General features: G+C 39.5%; 1 protein-coding gene and 2 pseudogenes across 1 annotated transcript; all 3 read right to left on the bottom strand.

Moving 5' to 3' along the window:
- Window positions 1–2,417: 2,417 nt before the first annotated feature.
- Window positions 2,418–5,036, bottom strand: LOC116144334 (annotated as a pseudogene).
- Window positions 5,037–8,832: 3,796 nt separating this feature from the next.
- LOC116144333 lies at window positions 8,833–10,235 on the bottom strand (annotated as a pseudogene).
- Window positions 10,236–12,807: 2,572 nt separating this feature from the next.
- On the bottom strand, window positions 12,808–14,529 carry LOC116144322 (rubisco accumulation factor 1.1, chloroplastic-like). The gene has a single exon (XM_031429785.1). It carries the CDS (start codon window positions 14,448–14,450, stop codon window positions 13,113–13,115), a length of 1,338 nt encoding a protein of 445 aa, XP_031285645.1. The 5' UTR covers window positions 14,451–14,529; the 3' UTR covers window positions 12,808–13,112.

Below are 14,529 nucleotides of genomic sequence, written 5' to 3'. Positions count from 1 at the left end.
TTGATAGTTTTGAAACTAATAGGGAGCAAATTTTTCAAAATTTTCGAAGCTACTTGAGCTCGAGTTCGATTTTTCAAGCTTGCCAAGCTCGAGCTCAACACTATAGCAATCGAGCCGAGCTCGATTAGCGCAACGCTTGGCTCAACTCGATTACACCCTGATAAGAGCTTGAAAATACACAATTAGTAGTTTATGGGAACTATTTGGGAGAAGTTAGGCTTAAATTGGTAAATTTGCTTAATATTTTCATAAATGTCTTTTACGGGATCACGGGTGTATTTAAGTGTCTTCAAGGTATCTATGCTAAATATTATACTCAGATGAGGAATCATGTCAACAACGGAATGAGTGATGGGTAGAAACAAACGGATCGAGAATGAAAGTTGAATTGAAGAAGTTATGGAGTTTTGAAGTTAAAGAGGAGATTCTAGATTACGCTCTATTTTGAGCATGCTTCGGTGTTTCAACGATAACTCGAGCTGTAGACCTTGAACTAAGACTATTCTTTGACTGTTGGAAAGATGATTCCAAGGGCTACATTTCATATGTTTACTACTTTTCCAGATATCATCGTTATTATGCTTAAAAATCACTATCTCTGGAGTGATGAAGAATGATGCAAGGTTTGAATTGAAGAAGAGGAATTTGACATCATGCCACAACACTTTGCCATAGCATAGCTAGTCCAGAATCAACAATGCTGCCGCATAGTGCCGGGGCATAGTCACGACAACTTGAAATTTATTTTCTGTTTTTTACTATGAAAATAGGGTTTAAGAGTTCTAAACTAAGTAGAATTAAGGAAAACAAAACCCTAACCCNAGTGAAATAAATGCAGAGAAGACTTTTAAAGTGGTTCGGATGCTAAGGTAGCAAGTCCTACGTCCACTAATTTGTATTGATATTAGTGTGGGTCAGGTCGCGAAGCGGACTGACGTACAAAAAGTTATGAAAAGTAAGTGTTTTTCCTTTACAAAAGAGAGAGAGTTGTTTTCTGTAAAGAATGGCCGAATCCCCCTTAATGGAGGGGTCTTCCTCATTTTTTTTCTCAAACTGAAGCGTGTAATCATCATTAAATCCATGGGTTGGTGTGATTGTCAGGATACAATCCGGCTTTACGTCCCATTTTCCTTTTTCCAAGCTGACTTCGCATGACTTGCTGCAGAGGAATGGACGCGTGTGAGCTCCATATTATTCCGCAGGTTTAACGTGTGCGTGTTGCCCTGACGGGAGCAGGTCACGCTTAACGTGACTTTCCCACGTCAGCCCTTTATTTTCCCGGGTATAACATGTATAAAAAACCATTATCGATTTTATTGATATGAACAAACTGTATTAATAATAATATTTATTAGAACTAACCAATTTTGTATTAAAATTATTTATGGACAGAGTTAGCTTTGCAATAAGTTGTTGTGAACTAACTTTGAGTGATCGAGCTGTTCAATAAGGACTCATGGATATATTATTTACGAAATCCTAATTTCGAGTCCTTCCTTGAGTGCTAATAAGGGTAGTCACTAGAGTTTTTACACGACCGGTAGTTTCAAGAAGCTAAAAAAAAAAAAAGTTGTTACACGACCGGTAGTTTCAAGGACCTTAAAAAAAAAAAAAAGTTGTTCCTTTCTTTCAAATGCTAGTTACTTTCATATTTAGTCCCGGTCAATTTATAAGTTTGGAGCATCTTCAATTAAATATACATATTTTGGGTGAAAGATGCTTATATGAAACCCAAAAATGGATTTGTACAACCTCAAATAAAGGCCCTACACTCTGGCATTTCTTTGTATGTATTTATAGATGATAGAGTATGGACTACAAATAAGGTTAATGTCCCATTATTTAAATTAGTTCAACCAAATTCTGAACCTTTGTACTAATGGGAAAAAGTGACTCACAGATGACCTTGAAACAATTAATTAATGATATCTTTTCTTTATATCCTATTTGGACTGTTGATTCAGAAACAGTTCATGTTACCTGACGATGTTTGTTTATTTGTTTGTTTCTGTAATGAGCATTCAAAATGACCCCAAGTTAAGTTAGTTAACACATGCTGAAACTTTTACTCAATAAATAAGTCATTCCATGATACAAGGGCCGAAAAGAACCAGTAATTATATTCAAGAAGTTGCCAATGCAATTATTTTTCTACTTCGGCAAATTGCTTTCTAATAGCCCTGAGCTGTCAGTCATGCCACTAAAATAAATGGATTCGAGAATCCAGATTCTGAGATTCCCAATGCAACCATTGACTGAAGTTGAGTCTGAGATTTTGTTTGAGATTCCCCAACGCAAGTGAACTTTGCAAGCTCAAGTTATTTCCTTTAATACATATGGTTCTTATATTTCATTTTTATAACCTTAAACAAGCAAGTGATGAGGAGACACCAACCAGTGCTTTTGCACAGAAAGAGTCAATATAGTCTTATTACAGAGGTTTCCCTGTACAAAGGCGGACTATCATCTGACAACAACTTTTATAGGTCCAAAAAGTTTGTTAGATGGCTCAAAATGTGTTGTGAAGAAGCATGCCATTGATATTCTTCGACTGGTGCCATAATTGGCCAGGACTCTATGCTCTGCAGCCTTGAATTTGTCAATACTGATGAGCTGCAAAACAACACAATAATCAAAACTATATATACTTGGCTTGGTTGAGGCCACCCTTTTTTAACCAATTTCTAAGACAACAAATTGTAATCTTCAATGCCAAATAAGTGTAACATAATCAATACTTTCTGTATACTTATATAAACCTGCAAGAGTTCCGTGATATTGACCACTAGAGCTCCTTCCACTGGAGGGATATCAACCCACTGAGTGTCATCATGAAGAACTTGTAGACCACCACTTTGATCTTGAAGAAGGATAGTCAGAAAATCAGGATCACAATGTTTGGCATGTCCAAGAGTCCAGTCAGGCTCCGGACAACCTGGATAGTAGTGACAAGAGAACACATGTCCATCGGTGATGATGTAGGTGATAACCTGCTGGAAATGGGATAACTTCCGGTTGGATATTCAAACCAGTTTTTGGAGCCAAAGTTTCAGCTGCCGTTTTTGTTATGATAGCAGTGGTTATGGAGCAGATATCAGGCCACTCATGTGAAGACTTTATGTCATGTTTTGTTNGGAAGTGATGCAAGCAGGAATGCATGCGAACTAAAGTGCATGTGATTTGATGCAGTATGTGACCTGAAAGAGGTCAATGTTTAGAGCCGATCTAGAAGCCGTTGTGTCAAAGTTTTGGTTAAGAGTAGTTTAGCTGATTTTTAGGACTGTAAAAGCTATCATATTTTGTGTTAGTTAAGTTTATGTGGCTCTGTTGTAATGTTTTAGAAAAATCTCTACAGATTAGGTAGGCATTTAGTTCTTTGCAATAGTTAGTACATAAGTGATGTAAATAATGCTGTAATATGTCTGTATATAATCTTTGTTTAGGCTAATGAAAAAGTGAGAAAGAATAATTTCAGAAAACTTGTCTCTACAAACGTGCGTTCTTTTCCTTAGTATTCTCTAGCCCATAATCAACATCATGTTACCTAACGATGTTTGTTTATTTGTTTGTTTCTGTAATGAGCATTCAAAAAGATCCCAAATTAACACATGCCTGAAACTTTTACTTTATTAAGTCATTCCATGATACAAGGGCCCAAAAGAACCAGTCATAACAAATATATAAATAGCATAAAGATTTCTCCTGTTTGTGCAAACCGATTTATATTCAAGAAGTTACCAATGCAATCATTTTTCTACTTTGGCAACTTGCTTTCTAATAACCCTGAGCTGTCATGCCACTAAAATGGATTCGAGAATCTAGATTCTGAGATTCTCAATGCAACCATTGACTAAACTTGAATATGAGATTTTGACATTCTCCAACGCGAGCGAACTTGGCAAGCTCAAGTTATTTCCTTTAATATGGTTCTTATACTTTCATTTTTATAACCTTAAACGAGCAAGTGATGAGGAGACACCAACCAGTCCTTTTGTATAGTGTTAAGACTCCCTGCAATAATAACAAGCAACATCATAAACATTCCAAGATAACAGAAAATATGCACTCAATCGAATCTCAACCAGATTATATTTCTAGAGAATGGAAAGGAAACAACCAAACAGATAGATCCCAGCAATTCGAGGAGTTGGGGACCTCCCACAATGACACTATATTGATTTGTATCCCTTCACCAAAACTGACCCTTTATTTATACTACCATCATGACTATCTATTCTCTATACTAACAACTTTGATTCCCCACTCACACGTGACTGTAACCAATTTCCCTAACAACCAACAGCAAGGCACCTCACACTCTTTACACTTTCTGACCCGATTGTCCCTTATGCCCTTTGTACTGATAAACATTTTTAATGGAAGGTCTGTCAATTACCCCCCCCCCCCTCCTGAAGAGCCACCTTGTCCTCAAGGTGGAAATGAGCAAATTGCAGTTTTATCACATCATAAGCCTCCCAAGATGCTTCAAAAGGAGCCAAATCTTTCCATTTTATAAGGACTTCTCGAGAGCCATTTAATAAAGTGCAGACGGCCAACATCGATTCTGGTTGAACAAAGAGTTCCATATCCTCGGTGAGGCATGATGGCAGGGGCTGGATGGGTACCGATGTGTGCAGACTTCATTTAAGTTGAGAGATGTGAAAGACTGGATGAATTTTGGTTGTAGAAGGCAGCTCCAACTTGTAAGCAACCTGCCCAATCTTCTCTAGTATAGGGAAAGAACCATGAAACCTAGGGCTTAGTTTTTCATTCAGTTTTTTGGCCAAGGACTTGAAACGATACGGTTGGAGCTTCAAATACACCTGGTCTCCTAGTTGAAAACTAATATCTCGACGACGTAGGTTAGTTGCTTCCTTCATCTGTTCTTGAGCTACAGACAAGTTATGCTTCAGTTCATCCAATATTGAATTTCGTGTGGCCATTTGCTGGTTGACTTCTTCCACAGAGGAAGGGTAATCTGTAAATTTGAGGAGAGTGGGTGGATCCCTTCCGTATAGGGCTTTGAATGGAGTCATTTTAATGGAGTTGTGATGTGTGGTATTGTACCAATATTCTGCCCATAACAGCCACCTATGCCACTGTTTTGGTTGCGAACTACAGAAACATCGCAAGTAAGTTTCCAAACAGCGATTGACAACCTCCTTCTAGCCATCAGTTTGAGGATGATGAGCGAAGTGCCAGCAACCTTGAACAGTTCCTGCCAAAATTGGCTGATAAAGATCCTATCATAGTCCAAAACTATGACTTGGGAACTGTGGAGCTTCACAATATCAGAGATAAAAATGGTAGCACATCCTTAGCGCTGTAGGGTGGCACAACGGAATAAAATGTCTATTTAGTGAGTCGGTCCACCACACCCATTATGGTATCCTGTCCTTTTGCTTTTAGTAACCCTCAAATGAAGTCCATCTGATACTTCAAAAACCTGATGGAATGGGTAAGGTGAAAGAAGACTTGCTGGTTTGAGAGAGAATATTATTTAATTAGCAAATGGAAACCCGCTGGACATACTCCTACATCCCTCTTAATACCGTCCAAAACACGATATTCATCAGCTTCTATAAGTTCTGAAAAAACCTGAATGCCCCCCCCCCCCCCCCTCCCCCCACGAGGTACTGTGAAATTCGTCTAAAAGCGTAAGCCTAACCTGTTTTTGTAGATGAGGCAACCATGGCAAAAACCGTAATGGGGATGGCTGGAAGGGTCAAAAAGAAGGTCTTGGATGATTGCTTAGAGCTTTGGATCTTGCTGTGCTTTAGCTGCTAACTCGTCCAATTCTAAAAATTATACTATAGAAATGGCCTCCAATTCAACACCCTCTCCTCGTCTAGACAAAGCATCAGCCACCTGGTTTGAGCTTCCAGGTTGGTAATGGATTTCGAAGGAAAATCCTAAGAGCTTGGAAATCCACTTTTGTTGTTTGGGTGTCTTAACACATTGATCTGTCAAAAACTGTAGGCTGCGCTGGTCAGATTTAATGATAAATTTGCGCCCACTAAGGTAATGGCTCCATTTGTGGACAGCAAACACAATTGCCATCAGCTCCCACTCGTATGCTGATTTTTGTCGGGACTGGTTGGAAAAAGCTTGGCTAATGAATGCAATGGAACGCTAATTCTGGACCAGGACAGCTCCAATTCCTTGTCCTGATGCATCGGTATGAACCTCAAATGGAAGAGTAAAATCTAGAACTGCCAACACTGGAACTGAAGTCATTGCCATTTTAAGAGTTTCGAAGGCTCGTTGTGCTTGGTCATCCCATGCAAAAGAGTCCTTTCGCAACAACTGTGTCAACGGCTATGCGATTAAACCATAATTCTGCACAAAACGGCGATAGTAACTAGTTAAACCCAAAAATCCCCTTAGTCCTTTGATTGTGCGTGGGACGGGCTAAGTCAGCATTGAATCAATTTTCTGTGGGTCAGCCTCTACCCCTTTTGCTTAAATTAAGTGACCCAAATACTCCAATCTCTGACGGCCAAACATACACTTCTTGTAATTTATTACCAATTCATGCTTGGTAAGGATTTGAAAGGTGTGTCTCATGTGGATAGTCTTCAAATCAGGGCTGTAAATAAGGATATCGTCAAAAAACACAAGTATGAATTTCCTCAAGACCGGTTTAAATATGGCATTCATTAAAGCTTGAAAGATGGAGGGGCATGACACGGAATTCATAATGCCCTTCGTGGGTCCTAAAAGCTGTTTTTGGGAACATCTTCTTCTTTAACCCGAATTTGGTGGTAACCTAATTTTAGGTCCAATTTCGTGAAAATGGTTACCCCTGATAGTTCATCCAATAGTTGGTCAATGCAGAGCTGAAATTTGTCTGACTCAGCCCACTTCCCTCTTTGCATTGATGGACCATGCTCACCGTGTGGAGGAAAGGAATTGGGTCCTTGAAAAGAACAGGCCCAGGTTTGTTAAAGCCCAAGGAAATAAGTTGGACTCCTATACCCGGGTCACCCCAAGCCCAGAACCCGGTCGTGCAAATTATTGGACTAACCCATTGCGTAATACAGAATTAGGTCACCAATTTTCCCCAAATCGATTTCACGACAGAAATCGATTTGGCGAAATGACGATGCCGAGCTTTTATGGGGACACTTTCTAGCGAGTGACCGACGCCAAAATGCAGCAGAAACGTGAAAAGGGTCTCTGCTTCCATTGCGACGAGAAATTCAGGCCAAACCACTGCTGTCGGAGCAAATCGATCTAGATTTTGTTGGTGACCGATGATGATGAGACGGAAAACGAAGAAAACACTCTTGAACCCATCTCAGAAAATAACGACAAAGGTAATCCATTGGCTCTGTCTATGCATTCAATTGTAGGGGTAACCACAGATAAAACCTTAAAATTAAAAGGGTTGATTTGAAGAACAGAGGTGACTGTGCTAGTTGATAGTAGGGCTTCCCACAATTTTATTTTGCATGACTTGGTGTTGAAATTAGGTCTAGCAGTAGAAAAGGGAAAATCATTTGGGGTTATGGTGGGGAATGGTTTTACAGTCAGAGGGGAGGGCATTTGCAGAAGAGTACAATTGAGGATACAAGGGATTGAATTGTGCCAGGATTATTTTCCGTTTGAGTTAGGTGGGGTAGATGTAGTGTTGGGGGTTTCTTGGCTCAGTACACTGGGTGATGTTTGTGCGAACTAGAGAAATCTGACAATGGCCTTTATCAGTGAAGGGAAGAGGGTGGTTTTACAAGGGGATTCATCGTTAGTCAAGAAGGTTGTATCCTTAAAAGCAATGTTGAAATCCCTACAGTAGGAGGATGCGGGATATGTGATTGAGTTTTGTTCCATTGGTGTCAAGGAAGAGGAAACAGAGGAACACATGGATCCGGTAGTAGCAACAGTTGTAAATAAATTTAGTCATCTGTTTGAACAGCCTACTTAGCTCCCACCAAACAGACCCACTGACCACGTCATAATCTTAGAAGCTAATGCCAAAACTCTTAACGTTTGCCCATACAAATACTCCTATTCCCAGAAAAATGAAATCGAAAAGTTGGTGGGTGAGATGCTGGTGGCATGGATTATACTACCCAATACCAGTCCTTTTGCTAGTCCTGTGTTATTGGTTAAAAAGAAAGATGGTAGTTGGCGTTTTTGTGTGGACTACAGGGCACTAAATAACATCACTATACCCGACAAGTTCCCGATCCCCCTCCTTTAGCCCATTTGTAAACACCCCTATCAATATATCCTCTCCTACCTCATGCAAGGAAACTGTGTGAGCTTCAAAATTTTCCTTGTACTCTGTCACTGTACCAGTCTACTTCAAAGCGACCAGAGCTTCATAAGCTGAACCTTTAAATGATGGTCCGAATCTCTCCACCACTGTAGTCTTAAATTCTGTCCAAGAACCAATGGGTGCTCTAGACTCCACCCACTGATACTAGTTCAGGGCACGACCTTCCATACACACGGCAGCTACTACCACCTTTTCTCCCTCCTCATATTGATTTATCGAAAAATATCAGTCAGCTTTGAATGTCCATCCATAAGGATCTTCCCCATTGAATATGAGTAGTTTTAACTTTTTTACCTTCGAGTTCTCTAGCTCTTTGTTCTTATCAACTCCCCTACTGTCACTACTGTTGGAAGGATCAGAGTTAGATGCCTTCCCTTTATCGTGGCTCAGATTTAAATCCCTTTCTTCCTTCAGCCTCATTCACTCGCGCAACTCTAGTAAGTAACCCTTAATGCTCCCGAGCTCTTCTCTTACAATCCCCATTTCTTTCTCTACGTTCCCTATTTCCTTTTCCAATCCTTCAACTCTGTTCTCCATCTTCGATTTAACCATTACTCGAACGAAGCTTTGATACCACTTGTTAAGACTCCCTGCAATAATAACAAGCAACATCACAAACAGTCCAAGATAACAGAAAATATGCACTCAATCGAGTCTTAGCCAGATTATATTTCTAGAGAATGGAAAGGAAACAACCAAACAGATAGATCCCAGCAATTTGAGGAGTTGGGGACCTCCCACAATGACACTATATTGATCTGTATCCCTTCACCAAACTGACCCTTTATTTATACTACCATCATGACTACCTATTTTCTATACTAACAACATTGATTCCCCACTCACATGTGACTGTAACCAATTTCCCTAACAACCAATAGCAAGGCACCTCACACTCTTTACACTTTCTGACCTGATTGTCCCTTATGCCCTTTGTACTAATAAACATTTTTAATGGGAGGTCTATCATATAGAAAGAGCCAATATAGTCTTATTACAGAGGTTTCCCTGTACAAAGGTGGACTATCATCTGACAACAACTCTTTTATAGGTCCAAAAAGTTTGTTAGATGGCTCAAAATGTGTTGTGAAGAAGCATGCCATTGATATTCTTCGACTGGTGACATAATTGGCTAGCACTCTATGCTCTACAGCCTTGAATTTGTCATTACTAATGAGCTGCAAAACAACACAATAATCAAAACTATATATACTTGGCTTGGTTGAGGCCACCCTTTTTTAACCAATTTCTAAGACAAAATACTGTAATCTTTAATGCCAAATAAGTGTAACATAATCAATACTTTATGTATACTTATACAAACTTGTAAGAGTTCGCCAATATTGACCACTAGAGCTCTTTCCACTAGAGGGATATCAACCCACTAAGTGTCATCATGAAGAACTTGTAGACCACCACTTTGATCTTGAAGTAGGATAGTGAGAAAATCAGGATCACAATGTTTGGTATGTCCAAGAGTCTAGTCAAGCTCCGAACAACCTGGATAGTAGTGACAGGAGAACACATGTCCATCGGCACACCCCATTTCTGTTGGGCGATTAGAGTTGAGGCCAAGTGCCTAAGATAATAACTCAAACAATTTTTCTCCTAGTTTCCTGACATACTCCGAGAACTTCATTAACAGTAGCGGATCCAAAAATTTCTGTTGGGGTAGGCTAAAATAAAAACTAATTGCACATTAATATTTTTGTTAGAATGGGCCAAAATCTAGAAATTGTACATATTAGTATTTTTTTTTTAAAAAAAAAAAAATTGAGGGTCAGCCCTAAACAAGTGTTGGATCTGTTAATGAATCATTAACATCTCCTTGGGAAAAAAAAAATGAACATAGATTAAACTTTGAACATTTTGTTAGTATCCATTACAAGTTTCATATAGGAAATGTTTACCTGTAGGCTCTGGATACTGTTCAGGAGGTGAAGGATTCGGAACCATGTGACAAAACAAGGTGTCCCTCCAGTTAGCAAAGCTGGCCTTGTATAGATCAAAGTTACTATTGAATCTGACCTTCTTCCTCTTTTTGCGGTACAAATTTTCTTTTACATGGTTTGGTTGCTCATTAAATCTCTGTATGCTTTGAATTCGGAAGTATGCTTTAGCCTTTTTGCTTAAGTCTTCATATATGCGGGTAACGGACGTTTGATTTGGTCATTCCATTTGGAATGGCTTGATCACTTTTAGTGAACACTTGGTAGAACTGTAAACGGGCAAGAGAAACGATGTCAGTTTATGTTGAACGACTTTCTGGGAAATTAAACAAGGGAGGAACTAGGAGCAGGAGTTCGACTAGACTAAATAGGCGTTCCATTCCGAAGAAATGTACATTTTTATTTGGTTATGACTTAAGTCATACCTCTGGATTTTTGTTAGATTTCAATCAATCTTTTAATTAGTTTTGACATATCAAAACACATGAGGGCTCAACAAATTATACTACCGTTTGGGATGAGTGTTTTGTGGTAATTGTGTGAAAAATTCCATCTTTTTGTTGTAATGAACATGATTTTATCTGGTTAAGATTAATTTTGGTTTTTGTTTTCTTGTTTTCGTTTTCTGCTTTTTGGTTGATTGTTGACCTTCCTTTTATGTGAAAAAAAAAAAAGAATCTTTAATCTTTATGTGGGTTATGGTTATTGGAGAGAAAAACTTTCTATCTTAGCTCGAGCTCGACCGAAGCTCAACTGTTCGAGCTCAAGCTTGAAACTGTAGCAACCGAGCCGAGCTCGGACAACCCAATACTCGACTCGACTCGGCTCATTTACACCCCTCGAGTAAGTGGTCTCAAGTGTTAGTTTTTTCTAATTTATATGTTTTTTTCTGATATTAATTTGGGTAATGGGTTGGGTAAGCGTACCCCATACCACCTCAATTAGAATGGGTTAAGATCGGGGCAACCCAATCTCACCCCATTTTTAATTGGGTTTAGTACAGAGCACCCCAAGTAGGTTGACACCTGCGTGCCAGGCAGGGGTGGTGGTGTCGCAAACTCATTTATCCACATTGTCATCTCATTTTAACCCTTGAGGTTTAGACAGTTTGGTCCAGAGTTTTTGGATCCGTTTGATTCATTATTCTGATACTTTTTAGAATATTATTTTGAAAAAAAATTAAATTGGATAGGTATTACAATGTAGAATTTAAAAATTAGCAAAAATACCTCATATATTTGTTTATTTACTAAACACCCCTATAATAAAATATTAAAAGTTAACAAAAATACCCCCAACACACCCATTAAATACGGACAGCCAACCACCACCGTCGGAAGATTGCTAGGGCATTTTTGCAATTTTAAAAAAAAAATATATATTTAAAAATATTTAATTAAATTAACAAATTTAGAGAAGTTTAAAAGAAATTAAATAATATAGAATAATATTTTAAGAATAAGTTAATTTGGCTGTTTACCTTTATTGAGAATACTAATGGTATTTCCAAGAGTGTAACAAACGGAGCCGAAACATATTACACAATCCATGTATGCACATGCAAGATCAATTTCCTCCGGTAACTGAATACCATCTTTATGAGTTTCTCTCGGGTCTCAGAAACACTCAGACTGGATGTGAACAAAATCTGACTTCCCATTGCAAGTATCTTCAGATGGTTTGTATGCCAGTATGAACATGACAATTAACATAAAGCTCTTTTATCATCAACAGCCTTCAAATCATCAAAGCTGAATCTTGTTTCAAATAGGATGTGGTTCCTTTTTCTGTGTTTCCTTCAAGCATACTAGACAAATTGTCCAAAGATAAGGAGAAAGGGCACTTCAACATTGAAGATAAAATTGGAAAACGCCATTGACATACAAAACACCTAATAGACCCATACGAAAGCACTCAGTCAATTGCTATAAGATCTTGTCCTCCAGTCTATATAATGATATTTCTACAATCAGTAGCAAAGAACCGTAAGGCTTTAATTAGAAATGGCAGCACATTCTCCAGATAAAAAAACTCTTTTAACAGACTATTTAGTCAAATTTAATAACCCAGAACTCCTATAAACCCACTCAGTGAAGTGCTTTCAAAACTGGAGGCCCGCTGAAACCTACAATCTTCAGATGCAAGAAACTCGTACCTCTTACGGGGGTATATAGCTCTTAGCAAACTCGTGTAATGCTCAATTAACCCCTGCGGATTGAATATTTAGCCAATTAAAGCACTTCTCCTGGGTTTCTCTTCCATTCTGCTGACATGATGGGGCATCTTCCAGAAAGTAGGCAACAACGAAAACAAAGGAATTCTAAGGACTTTCATAGATAACTGAAGTCTGCAGGTAATATGTAACTCATTGAACGAGGCAAGGACAAAAATAATTTACACGAACACAGTATTAAAAGATCTCCAAAAGATAGTGAATGAGAAGAACAATATCTTACCTCTTCCCCTTGCATCTCCTCGGAAGAAATCATGAAAGCAGGAATTAAATATGCACATCACATGCTGTACATACAATGTGCAGTATGTAGCAATTGTGAAGGAAAATAGAGAGACTAGGTATACAAATACAACATGCACATCATATAATGCAATTCAGCAAAATTTCTGTGGTAATTTTAAGTTTTTTGATATACTACAAGCAGCATACGCAACCAAAAAATAAGTAGCCTCTTAGTAAACAAATTGAGTAGAGCATTACAAACAACAGGATTAATTGCTAACAAGAGCTATCCTTCAGCATCAAAACAAGTTGCAAAACTCCTGCCACAGGGCATTGAAATGAAGCCTGTATGATTGAAATCTTCAAGTTTCACCATTATTAAAACCCTAAATGACCGCAATTTTAAACAAAATTAATATTCATTTCACTCCCAATCGTCATCACTCAATTGATCATCAATCTCTTCTTTCGGTGGCCTAACCACTAGCACCACTGTCCCTAAACTCTCTTCTACCCCTCTTTCCTTCAAAGCCAACCCTCTTTCCACCTTCAACTCACCATCTTCAAGCTGCACCAAGTAAAACCCTTCATCCACCTCAACCGCCTTCCTGCTCCTATCCGCCACCACCAAAATAGCCTCCTCCTTATACCACCTGTTCACCCTCCATGGCAATACCCTGGCATCACTAAATGACACAACCACTCCCCCATTCCCCAACCCCACAACAGGCACCCACCCCGGCAACACCACCCACCTGTTCCACCCCTTTTCCGCCGCCACCACGCCAAATTCCCCCTCACTCCTACACTCGAAGGGTGCTTCAGAAATCCCTTTTTCCTTCTCCTCCCCTCTACAAACAGGCAAAACAACCACACTAGTCGCTTCACTAACCTCACCAATTTTTAATCTCACAACCGGAACATGAACCCTGTCCTCAATTTTTACTTCTTTTTCATCCTTCTCCTCGATCTCTCCCTGTAACTCTCTTTCTATCAACTTTTTAGCCTCATCAGACTCAGCAACTTGTAATGCAAGTTCTAAAGCACTTGTTCTCTCTTCTGATGGATGTTTATGCTCTTTACTTTGCCTATAATACATAAAAGACAAACAATCACCTGGAAGAACATAATTAAACTTCTCCCGCGCTATCTCCCCACGCCTCCGTGGAAAATCCTTCATTGCACGCGCCAAATCTTGTGCTCCTTTAGCATCACAATTATTCTCAACAAGAAAGCGTGCCGCCGCGGCCCGTTGTGAGGCGCTTAACAGTCTTATCTCATACAAAAGCTCCGCACCACCGGTGTCAAAAAAGGCGAGAACTTCGGGATCAGTGTTGGATTCCACGAGGGAATCCCGGACTTGGGCGGCAACGACAAGTCGGTTTTGTTCAACCCCAGAAATGCCAGTTGATTCTTCAACAGAAGGAGGGGGGAAACCCTCCTGATACAGGGTGGGAATCAAGGGGGCATACTCGAACCAGAGGCCGAGGCGATTGGCGAGGACTTCGAGACGAGAGGCGGTGTCTAGATTGCGGAACTGCGGTGGGAGAGGAGAGGGTGGCGGTCTGAAAGGTTGGTAAACCTGTTGCTGGCGTCGTTGTTGAGAGTTTGGGGGTGGGATGAGAGAGGCAGAAATGGGTTTAAGAAGGGGTTTAGAAGAGAAGAATCGTAAAGGTAGAGGATTTAGACGGAAGAGGTTGTTGTCAGTGAAGGGAGAGGTGAAGGCTTTAAGGGTAAGGGTGTTTGTAGTTACAGAGAGCATGGTGTTCTGCCGGGAAATTTGGAAATGAGGAGAGGAGGATGATGAGAGAGGCGTTTGTTTTTGCCTTATCTTTTTATTT

This window comes from Pistacia vera, unplaced genomic scaffold, assembly GCF_008641045.1.
Source record: "Pistacia vera cultivar Batoury unplaced genomic scaffold, PisVer_v2 Contig441, whole genome shotgun sequence".
Classification (NCBI taxonomy): Eukaryota; Viridiplantae; Streptophyta; class Magnoliopsida; order Sapindales; family Anacardiaceae; genus Pistacia; species Pistacia vera.
This window is presented reverse-complemented; position numbering and strand designations above follow the sequence as displayed.